The 15342-nt window shown below is 32.8% G+C and overlaps 1 protein-coding gene across 2 annotated transcripts; it reads right to left on the bottom strand.

Moving 5' to 3' along the window:
* Positions 1-5315: 5315 nt before the first annotated feature.
* On the bottom strand, positions 5316-13498 carry LOC106443709 (putative cadmium/zinc-transporting ATPase HMA4). 2 transcript variants are annotated; one of them, XM_022697201.2, is made up of 10 exons: positions 13096-13498; positions 12449-12677; positions 10548-10805; positions 9068-9165; positions 8689-8944; positions 8470-8607; positions 8053-8380; positions 7766-7968; positions 7494-7696; positions 5316-7413 (listed from the first exon to the last, which is right to left on the bottom strand). In XM_022697201.2, exons 2-10 carry the CDS (start codon positions 12672-12674, stop codon positions 5539-5541), a joined length of 3585 nt encoding a protein of 1194 aa, XP_022552922.2. In that variant the 5' UTR covers positions 12675-12677; positions 13096-13498; the 3' UTR covers positions 5316-5538. The 2 variants fall into 2 exon arrangements, with proteins under 2 accessions (XP_022552922.2, XP_022552921.2); XM_022697200.2 differs by having other exon boundaries at positions 13048-13497.
* Positions 13499-15342: the final 1844 nt, after the last annotated feature.

Below are 15342 nucleotides of genomic sequence, written 5' to 3'. Positions count from 1 at the left end.
TATAAACCCAAAACCTAGATAGAATGGAACAAAATAAATAACATAGTACATATTGGTGAAATTATGAAATGTCTATGATTGCATGGAAGAAGTTAACGTCGACCATAACCATACTTCTCCACCTTCTAAATACTAAACCCTAAACTCAAATCACTAAACCCTTACCAAAATATAAACCCTAAACCTAAATATAAATCATAAACCCAAATAGAATGAAATAAAATAAATAACATAGTACCTATTGGTGAGATTATGAAATATATATGATTGCAAGGAAGAAGTTAATGCCGACCCAAAACCATACTCCCTCACTTTCTAAATACTAAACCCTAAACTTAAATCACTAAATCCTAATCCAAAGATAAACCCTAAACCCAAATATCAAAATTTAAAAAGTACATAAAATTGTGTAATATTAAATTATATTATGTAATATTAAAGAAACATCATATGAATACCATTCGACTCAACATCACATTGTATTCTGTTTTATCTGATGCCATAATAAATTCTATACAATTTGCGTTTAATAAACTATTTCTCTTTACAAAATAATATACACATCAATATAAAATATGGAAAGGTCAATACATTCAATATTGTTTGTCATTCACAACAATAAAAAATAAGTGTATCTGTCGACATCGGTGGAGATAGTACATGCAACCGCATCAGAGAAACGAATTTTGTTGTTGATTCACTAGATAGAAGAGAAGAACACACGGGCATAGAATTATGAGAAGGGGGACAATTGCGGTAGAAACAAATACAGTAGTTTTGATTGTATAGATGGAGGTGATCGCCACTGAACAAGTCCTGTCACTCGCCACACGAGTCTTCAAAACTCTATTATTCACCACAATCCTTCACCATCAACGGAGACAATTCCATCAACAATTCCATAAATCACAGAACATCACATATTAAATTATGATTATTAATTATGTGGCGATGTCAACGCACATTATTTTTAAACTGAAAACCATTTCAATAACATATACTATACTATTAACATAATAATTACTATACTATGCGGACAGATATCTGTACTATTCCATTTATATACAACACAGTCACCCACCACAATATAGTTTATATATTATGGAAATAAAAATCTATACTACTTTATTTACTTATATATAGTATATTTTATTTACAAATTCACACAAACAAAGTAATAGAGGTTGACATAGCTATCTTCATCGGGTCTATTCCATGTATATACACAGTCAACTATATTGTCATGCAAATGGAATACAAGCACCATTTTCTTATAAACAGAAAATTACAAATTTCTGGTTTTTTTTACTTTACACTATCAGATTCCGACATACAATGAATGGAAATTCAAAGAATTTAAGAGTAGTAAAACAACTTACATAATAGGCAATGTGATTTTGTTTTACCGCCGTTAAGGTGCCGTCTTACTCACGCCTTTTGTCACCTACCGAGCCTTCGATAATGGTCTTCTTCTCCACAAACTCACCAAGAATGTAATCAGTGGCGTCTTAATCGCTCAAATATGAAGATGAATCTATTGACCTTTCAATATTTTACCATTTGGTTTGTTAGCTATGTGAGAGTAAGTAAATGCCACGTCTTTCTTTTAGAATCACTAGTTATTAATTTTGATTATAATCTTTTTTGCAGGTTTTACCGGTTGAATGAAAGGGTAGGATGACAATATTATAGAAAAGACACACTGCGTATCGTTATATTAGGGAAATTGGCAAATTCATGAATTATGCTTTTTTTTCTTGGTTATACAGACATATTTCCCTTCCATTCTATTTGAGTTTAGGGTTTATATTTGGGTAAGGGTTTAGTGATTAGAGTTTAGGGTTTAGTATTTAAAAGGTGAAGGTGTATGGTTGAGGTCAGCAATAACTTTTTCCATATAATTATAGATATTTTATAATTTCACAAATATGTACTATGTTATTTATTGTGTTCAATTCTATTTGGATTTTGTGCTTATATTTGGAGTTATATTTGGGTTTAGGGTTTGGTGGAATGAGCTAATAAAAGTAAGTAATTTTGTTTAAATATATTTTCATACTTTTAAATATGTAACAAATATATATGCTAAAAATAAATTAATATATATTTTTTATTGTAGGGTTGTCCAGAAGCATCCAAGTTACGAGCACATCCTCTTAAGGATATACTTTTACTTGATCGGCTGTATGCCCGAGTCACTGTTTCGGTTAAGGAAGGATGGCAACCTCGTGCTGGACCAAGTAAATTACGCGATGTACCAAACCCATTTACTCAAAGTGATCGAATCTGATGAAGAAGTCGAACCTGCTGAACCGATTGGAAAATCGGGACCACGTGGAAAGGGAAAAGCTGTTGCTTCTCATAAACAAGTGAATCCAGATAAGTGGGAGCGTCTCACAACTGCTATTGAAGATCAAGGAAAATTTTAGAAATGCGGCCAAGAGACATTTGAATCTCTATATCCATTTAGTTGTGCAGTGTGTATGCAGGAGCTCTTAAAGATGACCACTCTAAATCATGAGAGTGAATTGTATTGGACTGCAATTGATTATCTTGTCTCAGACGAAAGTGGCTGTCAAATCTTCATGTCGCTGCCAAATGAAGAAGAAAGGATTAAGTTTCTAGAAAGAAAACGGGAAGAACTAACTGGACGGCATGAATTAAAATTCATTTTATGATTTTTAGATTTTTTATTGTTTCCTAATAATTGTTACTATTTCATGGTCACTTGTTTTTTTAGGTTATCAAATAATTATGAACTAGTTTCATTTTGTTATGCTTTTTATTTGTGTTTCAAATTTATTTAATGTTTTCTCAATATTTATTTTAATATTTAATTTAGCCTAAATCTTTATTTTGATATTTAAATTAGCTTATATATTTATTTTAATAAAATTGAAAAATACAATTTATTTCTTAATTTTTGTTCACAGCTCAAATTAACAGCTCACAGCTCAAGTTAAGCTTAAGGTACTTTTCCTTTTTAGCTAAGGTTAAGATCTCTTGTATCCTAACCTATAAAATAGCTTCTTATGATTAATAAAGATGGACCTTCCAACAATTAGCCTTTGGCTCTTTCCCTCTTGTTCACGTGTAAACACAGCACAGATAACAAACGGCTCGTGTCAATGATCAAACCAGTTCGTTTATTAATGGCTCCCACTGCCTTCTCAACTGGCAAAGTATTTGTGATGTGGGATCTTTAAAATTGCTTGATCAAGTCTCAGCAGGCACTTTATTTGGATTTCGGTGCTCAAGTCCGACTCTTTTTTACAACTCGTGGCTACACGGGAGATGTCAAAATCTATGCTGGCTATGCAAGTTCCGGGGGAGTTCCTCAGCCATTATTGAGGGGGCTGGAATACTATGTCACTTTCTGTTACAATCCTCCCAATTCGGATCGTGGGTGCAGAAATTGAGTTAAAAAGACAGATCTCAGAGTTAATGGCGCAGAATGACGGAGCTCCCTGCACCTTTGTCTTGGTTTCGTCTAGTGCAAGGTACATGGAGACTTTGGTACAGCTGTCAAACTCTGGATACAATACACTTGTCGTCTACAATCCAAAGAACATCACTGAGGATCACCTGGCTTTTATTTCTAACGGTTACTGTTGCGCCGATGATGAATTTTTCTCTCTTTTTTTTTTTTTTTTTTTTTTTCTCTTTACCTTGAAAACATTCTATATGATTGAAAACGTAACTTTAGACTTGTTGGATAAACCAATTATGCTTATGCAAATAAATTAATAAAGAAATGAAATTGTATGATTTGCTTTTGACTTTGTTAGTTCTTTGAGAATTGAACAGACATAAACTCTAGCCTTTAGCTTTTACGTTATTTTAATGTCTCTAACCAATTATTTAGGCTTGTTGAATAAACCAATTATGCTTATTTTTTTTTTTTTTTTGTAACACAACCAATTATGCTTATGCAAATAAATTATAGTAAAGAAATGGAATTGTATGATGTGCTTTTGACTTTGTTAGTTCGTTGAGAATTGAACAGACATAAACTCTAGCCTCTAGCTTTGAATAAGCAGAAACAAAGCTGACAGCGTTGCTCTTAAAGCCTCACCAATTCCAGAGTTTCCAGACCCAGTTTTGCCTCCCGAGTTCAACTCAACCCGAGCATCGGAGTGCAAGCTTCTCACCACGTCTCTGAACTTCCCATGAAGCCTCGGAATCTTTGGAAATCTCTTCGATCTCAAACTTTCCCACAGCTTTAGACCCATTCAGCAAAATCTTGAGATCACAGCAATACTAATTGCATCTTTATTACCAAACCCATCTCCAGAACCCAACGAGCTAAACGATGTGATATCACCCTTGGTAACCTCACAGCTCAAGGCAGCAACAGAGTCCACAATCTGGGACAGAGCCGTCGCTTTGTGATCTATAACCGAACCTATTTCATATACTTATTTGAATCTCATCTCTTAATATTTTCTCTTTTAACTTTTTGAAACTCATCATTTTCTAAATATGTGTTCTCTTCAAATGTATTATATTTGCGCCAATTGATCATACATATATTGCAGATACGAAAATAAATGAACAAATAGACTGAAATGAACAGCTTTTGTTTAATATTATCTTAGGCTTATACAATATTTTTTATCAGGCACATTATTCTTATTTGGTTCAAGAGCATTTTGGACTCTGGCTTTATCAGATGATAAATGTTGTGTTTTAGATTGATCAAGAAGTCTGGGGTCACAAACTCTTGTTGTAAAAATTATAAAGATGAACAAAGTAATAATATGAGATTTATATAATAATTGATATGTGAAGAATTACAATTTGAAGGAAAGATAAAATATAGTTTAATCTCTAGCAATGAGTATTTTTAAAATGTGTATATTAACACTGTAGATACGTTTCAGGGACATGTCATGTGTTTCTTACCCATGCAAGAAGAGCAATGTTGGTATGGCTTCTCTTTCTCCCTATGTACACACAAGTTCTGTTTGATGAATATATTTGTTTTCTGTAAAGGTTTTAAGACTTGTTATTCTTGAATAGGTGTTGGGAAATGCATCTGCGCTGACAAAGTCTGAGGACTGGGCAGCTTTGATCACTAACGCTAGAGCCAGGAACTGTTTTGTGGAAATAGACTCTCTTCACCATCAGCTTTTATTACAAAACATTATTCTTGGTATTATATGTATTTTATATCTCATCAATCAACGAAGAATCCTATTCTTATATGACATGAATTGCTCTCTCGATCTCTTTCTTCACAACTAATGATTGGGGTAATACACATTTTGATACAGTTTCATCTGCTTTTTGTCTTTGATTTCAAGACACGAAGATAATAAAAGTTCCAACTTGTTTTATCCAACGTTTTCAAATAACCGAGTAACAAAACAAAAAACGAGAAATACTAGAGGCAAACATAAAGGATCATTAACATTGTTCTTGATGAACCACACAATGGCTGGAAACAATTAAACAGCAATGTTTTTTATTTTCTGGACGGCACTAGTGGAATAAGCAAGGTTATTGTGAATGGATGCATCGAGATTCAAAAGGCCATTAAACAGCCCCAACATGGTGATGATGATGGTGGTGATGCCTGTGGGTGCAATATTCCTTGGCATAACTCCTGCAACAGCTTTTACCAATGTGACGCTTCTCTCTTTCCTTACACTTAATAGATCCACAAGCAACGGCCTCTGGAGTCTTCACTTTGCAACAAATCTCTATCTTCTTCTTCTTCACGTGCAACTCAGTAGGACTTGTGCAGCAGCTGCTGCTTTGGCTAAGAACTTTCACTATCTCTCGCTCTTTGCCCACCAAACTAGAAGACCCATCTTCCTTCAAACCACAAACAGACATGCATTGTCCTTGGTTCTTTATCTGCAAGCCCTCCTCAAGATCAAGTTTCTCTTTCACTTCTCCTTCTGTGTTTCCACAACAAGCCAACTTGAGATCACAACTCACACCAGCTTCAATGTCCAGACATGCCTTCTCATGACAGCTTTGTTCAACTTCCTCCTTGTTTCCACAGCATGTGGAGGAGCAATCCGAGCCGTCTGTCTCTTCCTCACATGCCATAGTTATCTCTCCAGTTTGTTTCTCATCACCACCACAACAAACCAACTTGAGATCACCAGCTTCAATTTCTAGACCTGCATTCTCATGGCAGCTTTGTTTCACTGTGGCCTTGTTCTCGCAGCATCCTGAGGAGCAATCCAGACTCTCTGTCTCTTCCTCGGAAGCCAGAGTTATTTCCTCGGTTTGTTTTCTTTCATCACTGCAGCAACCAGACTTGCATTCTCTTTCATTCTTTACCTCAAGATCAGATTGCTCTCCAACTTTTCCTCCTTCTCTCTCTCCACAACAAACCAACTTGGAGTCACCAGTTTCAGTGTCTAGACATGTCTTCTCATGGCAGCTGCTTTGTTTCAATGTTTTCTTGCAGCTTCCTGAGTTGCAGTCCACTTTGTATGCAGTCTCAGCAGCCTTCTCTTTAGTGCCACAGCAGCTTGATTTGCAGGTTTCACCAGCCAGACATTTCTCCAAATCAATTAACTTTTGGCCACCAAGAATCTGCATCTCAACATTTTTCTCCTTCTCCTCACAACAGCTCTTTGCCACTGTCTCCTTCAGCTTCTCTTTCTTCTTATCACAACAGCCTGAACCACCTTTTATTTTCAGGTTTTTGTTGCATGATCTCAATGAAGCCAAATCTCTCTCCAGTATCTTACTTTTCCCACCGCAACAGCTCTCTTTCACAGTCATCTTTACATTATCTTGCTGCTGCTTATCACCACAACAACCAGAATGTCTATGGGCAGAACTGGATTTACTACTTGGTTTCACCTTCTCTTGCTTTTTCTTATCACCACAACATCCTGAGTTGCATTGACCACTCTTTGTTAACAAACCTGCTTCCAAGTCCAGCTCTTCCTCTGCATCCCCTTCAAGTTTCTTACCATTCAACAAAGTACTAGAAGCCCTGTAACACTTTTTGTTCTTGGTTTTGTCCTTATCTCGCAGCAGCAACATACTGTTGAGGATCACCAGCAGACAAGTCCCTACATCGGCCAGGACCGCAGCCCAAATCAAAGGATGACCAGTAAATGCCAAAACCAGTATCCCTACTTTCAAAGTGATTGATATGAACAAGTTTTCGACGACTTTGCGCCGAGATCTTCTGGCTAGCCTTATCGCCTGTGGTATCCTTCTGATATCATTAGACATCAAAATGATATGACCAGTCTGTGTTGCAAGAGCAGAGCCAGAGATCCCCATGGAGATACCAATATCAGCTGTTGCTAAAGCTGGTGCATCATTCACACCGTCTCCTACCATTGCTGTTGGTCCTTCTTTCTTGAACTCTAGTATGATTTTGGATTTGTCTTCTGGTAGAAGTTCTCCATGCACAACGTCCATAGCATTTCCCAACTGTTTTATTATAATAATAAAAAAAACATATCAAGGTTTATAATGATCATGTGTTAAGGGTGTAACCAAACTCTTGTTACCTGTTCTTGAGCATGCATGGCTGCATCTTGATTATCTCCAGTTAGCATTGCGGTTTTGATTCCAAGGTCTTTCAGTTCCTTCATTGCTTGAGCTACACCTGATCTACAAGCATCAGAAAGATTGAAAACTCCAGCTAGTCTTTCACCTACATAGATGTATCCTACAGTCTTTCCTCCTTTGGTATCCACCTCAATCTCTGGAACTGAAAAGAAAAAACCATTCAAAGTCAACAAAACCTCAAAAACATTACATTGAGTTTTTAAGCTTTTACCTGTTGAACACTTAGCTCTTGAACCAATCCTTTTGTTCCCAATGTAGATATCATTCCCATCAATCTTCCCATAGATTCCTTCACCTGGAAAGTTATGGTAATCCTCAACTTCTTCAGTCCTAGGCTCAACATTAACATATTTAGCATAGTCAACTATCGTTGCTGCCATTGGATGGCTTGATTTGCTTTCAACACTTGATACCCTGAAAACATTGTATAACCTCAGTCATAAGTTATCTCTCATCAAACTAGTTTTTTGGTCAGAACACAAGTTTGTTTTCTTGTACCAGTAAAGCAAATTGTGTAGGCTTATATCTCTGGAGAGTGATCTGAACTCAATGACAATGAACTCTCCTCTGGTAATAGTCCCGGTTTTGTCGAATGCAGTGATCTTTATCTTTGAGAGAGTGTCGAGATAATCAGCACTTTTGATTAGAAGCCCTGAAGTAGCCGCTTTTGTAAGCGCGCAGAAAGTAGCAACTGGTGTGGAGAGGATAAGACCACATGGACAAGCACTGACTAACACAACTAGTGCTAAGTGGAACCAATGGTTGAGGTTGTGTAGTTTCATTACAGCCGGGACAACCGCAATGCCACCTGATACTAAGATAATTGCTGAAACAAACATGAAACACAGAGGTCATTAATTACAAGAATCAAGAACTGAAAAAAACAAGTTCTGGTTATGTCTTTTTTTTTCTTACCTGGAGTATAGTACTGAGAACATTTGTCTATTAGTCTTTGAGATTTGGTTTTACTGCTCTGAGCTTCTTCCACGAGCTTAGCCATCTTTGCAACCACGCAATCACTGGCTAAAGAAGTTGTTTTCACACTAACATAGCCTGCAAAAACTCAGTAGAGAGAAAGATCAAAAGAGTGAAAGATACAAAGAGCTTGGAGCCTTTGTAAGAGGGTTAGATTACCATTTAGATTGATGGTTCCAGCCCAAACCGTAGAATCTCTCTGTTTAGGAACAGGATATGCTTCTCCTGTTAAGGTTTTTTCGTCTACTTCACAGTTTCCATCCACCACAATACCATCAATAGGTATGGTTTCTCCGGCTTTTACTGCTACAATGGTGTTAACCTTAACCTCATCTACTTCAACTTCTTCTCCAGTCTCTGCTATTATTGCCTTCTGTGGAGCTAAGCTCATCAGTGACTGCATTACCGCGGTTGCCTGAGATTTCTCAAATTAATAGTCCATTAGAATTTCAACTTCAGATCATGCATAAGAAAATGCAAGATGTTTCAAAGTTGTGTGATTAACATTATAGATGGTATATATTAGTAGTTAACAAACCTTGTAGCTAGCTCTTGTTTCAAGCCATTCGGCTATGGTGAATAAGAACACAACTGCTGCTGCCTCCATGTAATCTTGCATTGCAAGTGTTGCTGCCACTGTTTCATGAAAATGGTCGATCATTTATTAGCGAGTATAGAAGGTTGACTATAAGTCTATTACATTTTCCAAACGAGCAAAAAAATTAAGATTCCATAAAAATATTTTGATTTTTTTTTCTCAAAAAAAAAAATTGATTTTAATTCACAAACTTGGTTATAAGCTTATAACTTTATAGTGTATGACTTTTCTTTGTTGACCGGGTCTCTTAAACCGAAGTTCCAACATAAAAGTAACTTTATAATCAGTCAATGGCTATGTCAAATTAATTTCTTCACTTTTGATGGTCTTTTCCCTCAATTATTTCCTTCTCACGGGTTTAAATTAAAAGTTGCGTTTTTTCCATTTTGAGCTGTAGAAGATAGCCAATCAAAACCCACATGTCTTTGAAATTTCTTAGAAAAATATAAAATGAATAATTAACAGAACAACAATCAACTCAATCCTTTATTGTAGAAAATAAACCAAAAATAATTCATAGTGCTCAAAGACCCCAGACGACTCAAAGAAAATCGATCACTCAACAATTTGTCTCGATATAGTTTAAAAAAAAAATTACAATTCCTAAGCTATGTAAATAAATTAAAAGTTTTAAACCAAATTTTGAAATATAAATATTTTTTGTTTCCCATTTATTTACAAAAAATGAAAATATGCAATTAAATTTGCAAAATATTCTTTTGAAAAACTAAAACACATATCTCTTACAATTTTGTTACATCTAAAAAAGTTTATCGTTAAAAATCTAAATTTTTCATGTAGAAAGACAACGTGTATATATTTTTTGTCAACATGCAAACGTGTATATATCTTATTGAATCATCGAATAAATTCGGATTGTACTTGGTGAACGAAAATGTATTTTGTAAACAGAAATGAGAAAAGCGTAAGTCCTTTCATTTCTGCATCATCTTTCCTACCAACCTTCCAAGTTTATCACATGTTCACTTCACCTATACCCAAATAACATCTTGATATTTTTCTATATCCTATTACTATACAACAAAAATTTTCAAATTGCTACATTTCTAATATAGAAGTTCTATAAAGTAAAGTTAGGCATATATTTGTACATATTTGATTTTTGATATTTCCCATATGTATCATACTAATAAAGTATTAAGGAATTTTTTTCTAAAGGGTTCGTGAAGTGCTGCTAGGTTTGTGGGAAAGCAGTATATACATAAGTTTTTTTAAAGTACCATAAGGGCTAAATGCAGAATGAAAGACTCACAAGTTTTAGGAAAAATATAGGTCTTTTTTATTACTAGAAAATTACAGGTCTATTAATAAGGCAAGGCCTTAGTACTTTTAGCATGCCTAGAATTTGCCAAGTTCTATTCTTAAATAAAGAAACAATAAAAATGAAAAATAGTGTTACCGGTTATAATGACTAGGATGTTGATGTCGACCATCTTCCTTCCTATAGAAGCAACAGCTTTTGCAAGAATCGGATAAATACCAGCGGCGACGGCTGCGACAGCGATCCAACGTAGAGGCGGGTATACAAACTTCAGAAAGGAGAGGAGGAGGAGTATGCCGGAAGCCACCGCGAAAGGGCTTGGCCATTTATTCTTGAAGTTGGTTTTCCCGTCCACTCTAACGTTGGCTTCAAACTTAGCTTGATTCAAGGCCTTAGCTGCACCACAGTTGTTTTGGAACAAAAATCATTAAACAACCAATATGAGAGAAAAATTGTTTAAGAACTTAATAAATTTCGTGAGTGTAACAAATTATTTTTTTGCCTAACATGAAATATTGTTTTCTGTCAAATGAAAATTATAACATTTTACCGATTTGTTTAATAAAATATAGTTACGTAACGGGTATGATCCACTACCAGTAGAATATTATAGTAGTTGGCAAATATCTCCACAGGCTTTTCTAAAAGAAAAAAATTGTGCATGTTTTCGGAAAATCAAATCTGTTATGATGTCAGTTAGATATATTGTTTATACTATACACGTGACATGTGATACGTATAATTGAATTATATGAACGAAATTCACACTTGCTGGTTAATATCACTGAACGTATTTCTTGGAAAAAATGTAAACAGAAAAATCAATAGTTTTCAGTAACGGTTTATTCTTTTTTTGCTTTATTGTTCGATCGACAAAGAAAATTTATGATCTTTTTGCCATTTAGCGCTATTAAAAACATAAGCTTATTCACTTAAGTGCGTACGAATGACATTTTAATACGAGAAAAAGACAAAAATACCACTAAATCAAGTTTATGTTCCCAAACTAGCATTTAAGGTCAAAAGTCACAAAAATAGCATTTAATGTTTTATCAAAAGTCACAAACTTAGGGTTTAGAGTTAAAGGGTGGGGTTTAGGGTTTAGGGTTTAGGGTTTAGGGTTTAGAGTTTAGGGTTTAGGGTTTAGATTTTAGGGTTTAGGGTTTAGGGTTTAGAGTTTAGGGTTTATGGTTTAGGGTTTAGGGTTTAGAGTTTAGGGTTTAGAGTTGAGAAATGAGGTTTTGGGGATAAGATTTCAAATTTTGAAAAATAAAAAAATTAAAATTTTCAAAGGAGAAACTTAGAAATGTGCTATTTTGGTCATTTTAGTTTTTGAGTGCTATTTTTGTGATATAAACTTAGAAATGTGCTATTTTGGAGATTTGTCCTTTTAATATTTTGAATTTTATTTCTTTAGTTTAAAACTTATTTATAAGTTTTTTTTTATAAATTTTTATTTATTTATAAGTTTTGATTATTAAACTTTCTTATTTAGTTAAAATTACTAAAACAATATCTAAAATTTATTAAGAAATTTTGAAAACTGTTATTTAAATATAACTTATACAATTTTGATATGTAATTTAAAATTATTATCTGCCAAGAAAATAAAAAAAAATCGATTAATGAAAGAGGTTTTTGAGGAGAAACCCAAATAATCGGGTTTTTAGTTTATCATCAGAATTGGTAAAAGTTTCCGAAAATCTGAATCGCCTAGTTTTAAGGATAATCAGTTTTCCTAAAATCTTTAATTGAATTGGTAAAAACTTCCATAAAAGATACAAGAAATAATCAAAGGTAAATAATCTTTTATGGTAGAATTGTTGAATTTAATTAGAAGCGACTTGTTGGATCGCATAAAAGATAGTAGTGACCGAAAAGTGGCGCTTGCGTATCAAACCACTCACGCCAAACCAACTTTAGAAACAGAAAGTGAAGTGATTTATTTCGTGTTAAGTGATTACTTTATGCTTTTAAAGATTTTTTGTTATAACAAAAAATAATATAAGAGCAAATAAAATGATTATTTTATGCTTTACCAATTTGGAACGGAGAGATGAGGAGGCTGTCATGGACAACGATCACTGTTCTCGACGGGACGATGACGGAGTATTCCTTAACGCCGTCGAGAGACTTGAGAATATTCTCGATCAGAGGAACTTCCGATGAACAACAGATTCCCAAAACATCGAAGTAACTCTTCTGCCACTTCTTTTTTGTTTTTTTCTCTTCTTCTTTGTTCTTGTCCTCGTTCGGTAACTCCATTTTCTGTTTCAAAAAATTGTTAATGGTTTTAAGAATCTTTAAAATAAACAAAAGGACAAATCACATCGCAAAAAGATTATCTAATGCTTCTTTTCACTCTTTTTGAGGAGGAGAAAAAGAAGAAAGCAAAAACTTTTAGGAAGGATGCATAATTGCATGTAACGTATTGTATTTTTCTTATTAAATCTGTTTACTTCCTAAAAAAAATGTAAAATTAAAACCCAGATCATGCAAAAAAAAATCATCACTCTCTCGTTGTTTAATTCAAATTACGAAAAAAATATCAATTAAGAGGAGGAAGAAGAATCAGATCTGTTAGAGATCACTTGTCATGAACTAGAAATGTGATGAATCAAGAAGATAACGAATATACCGCAGAACAGACTAGAGATGTGATGAATCGAGAAGAGAACGAATATACCGCAGAACAGAGCTAATAGCAAAGAGACGAGGGCGAGAGGAAAGACCGGAACGGTTTCCTGAGATTTGATTTGAGAAGCTCTAGAATGATACTTGCTAATATATATATACGCAGATTTTGGTTTGTTTTCTTTATCAGGTTTTTAAAATTATTGGATATTTCTACTAAAATATAGTCTTTGACAATGATTTTCTCATGAATTTATTTTGCTAACAAACAATAGATCGGTGTGGATAATTAGTTTTGTCTATATGATGTGTAAATGTGTAGTTGTTGGCGTTTTAAAACAACTACAAAAAAATGTTGTAACTTTTTTTAAAACGTTTTAATACGGTATTTTTGAAAATGGTCTAGACAAGCCACTTAGGTACTGCCTAGAAGCTAGACCTTCTAAATCCATAACAATTTTTTTGTGCACAACTAAATCCATAACAATTATTTTATAAATTACCTATATAACTCTAATAACATTATAATAAATCATATGTATTTGTTTAGTTATGAATTATAATAATTAATATATTATTGTACAAAATTTCATGATAATGAGTAATACAAATTTTATTATTTGTAAACTATAATACTTATAAAATAAAAATGAGTAGATAAAAATGTTTTTTCTAATGTTTGAGGTTGCGAATGGTTGCATGTGAATAAATAAAAATAATCTTTTTAAACTTCATTTAAAAATAAAATATTAAAATTCAGATATTGTAAATTCATATATATATATATATATATATTCATTAACCAATATCAAAAATTATATTATAAGAGCTTTAAACCAAAATATTCTCTATACATTTTTAACCGTTGATATATACACCCTTAAATATACCAAAAAATAATTATTTTTAAAATCTAATATTAATTTTCATAATATTTTTTCATTACAATTATAATTTTAATCAGAATTTAAAATAAATAATAAATCTAATATTAGAATTAATTATATTAAATCAAAATTTAGTATTTTAATACAGTAATGAGGATGATTGGTAAGTGCTGTGGCTTTATATTTTTTGTTGTAGAATTTAATCTGTAGATTTATTTGCTGTAACTTTCTTTGCTGTAAATTTCTAAAGCACTAATTTTTTGCTCTGAAAATAAAGCTCTCTACAGTCATATTTTGATTTTGCAGAGATTTTTTTTGCTGTGAATTTTTTAAGGAAAGCAAAGCTCGATTGGTTGACATATATAGCTGTAGACTAAATTTTGGCTGTCCAGAGCATCTACAACATTTCATACCCAAATCCGTAATCACTGCATTAAAGTGGTCATGCCCTAATACTAATATACTAGGTTAAGATACGAGTCATGCCCTAATACTGATATGCTAGGTTAAGATTCGCGCCATACGTGGAATGAGATTATGTATACAAATGATTTTTACATATTAAATTTATTTTATGTTCAGTTACGTATTATGTACATAATTAAATTAGAGTACGAACATACATCAAAACTAGTTGATGTCCCGCACCTTGTGCGGATTAATATATCTATATACCTAACAATTTTTAATTCTAATATTTATTTTTATAAAATAATAATAACTAAATTAGATACAAAATTTAAATTCTAATAAATTATAAAACTTCAATATTCATATTGGTAATCAATGTACTAAATTATGTTTTATTGGATCAAAATCTTTTCTATAATAATAATTAAATTAGGAAATTTGTATTTGAAATTAAATACATGTAGTATTTGGACTGAAAAAAAATCATGTGGTACTGGAAAGGATTATAAAAATCACAACTATAAAACATTAATAAAATAACAATAGTCTAGGAGTGTTCAATCTGAACCATTTAAAACTGAACCAAACCGAAATAGGGAAAACGGTCTTGATTTGGTAGTACCGAGTAAACTGAATAGATGCTATTTTTAAGAAACCGCAGTATATGGATATGGTTGAGTATATTAAGCGATCAAACCGAATAAACCAAAGAAACTGGTTAATTCAAATATATTAAAATACTTATATATAAAATTTGTATTTCATCAATATTTCCTATAAAAATCTAAGAAATGGCTATAATATTAGTCATTAAAATCATAAATTAACATAAGATAAAAGTAATGATTATATTATCAGTAGATATTGTTAATATCAATTGTTAATATCTTTTATTAATTAAATGTCCTAAATATCATGATAGATTTTAAAATAAAATTTTAAATAATAATATTAATTAAACTAATGATTTATTCTAAAATTATTGAAAAATGACAAGTAAG

Source organism: Brassica napus, chromosome C3, assembly GCF_020379485.1.
Source record: "Brassica napus cultivar Da-Ae chromosome C3, Da-Ae, whole genome shotgun sequence".
Taxonomy (NCBI): domain Eukaryota; kingdom Viridiplantae; phylum Streptophyta; class Magnoliopsida; order Brassicales; family Brassicaceae; genus Brassica; species Brassica napus.
Note: the sequence above shows the minus strand (reverse complement) of the source record. Positions and strands in the feature narration are given on the sequence as shown.

Excerpts from the sequence above, each read along its gene's own strand:
- LOC106443709 (XM_022697201.2), bottom strand. The coding sequence starts at position 12,674 with ATGGAGTTACCGAACGAGGACAAGAACAAAGAAGAAGAGAAAAAAACA. Across the intron at positions 10,806-12,448 it reads CATCTCTCCGTTCCAAATTG|CTAAGGCCTTGAATCAAGCT; the intron begins GTAAAGCATAAA and ends ACTGTGGTGCAG. Across the intron at positions 9,166-10,547 it reads CATCCTAGTCATTATAACCG|TGGCAGCAACACTTGCAATG; the intron begins GTAACACTATTT and ends TTCATGAAACAG.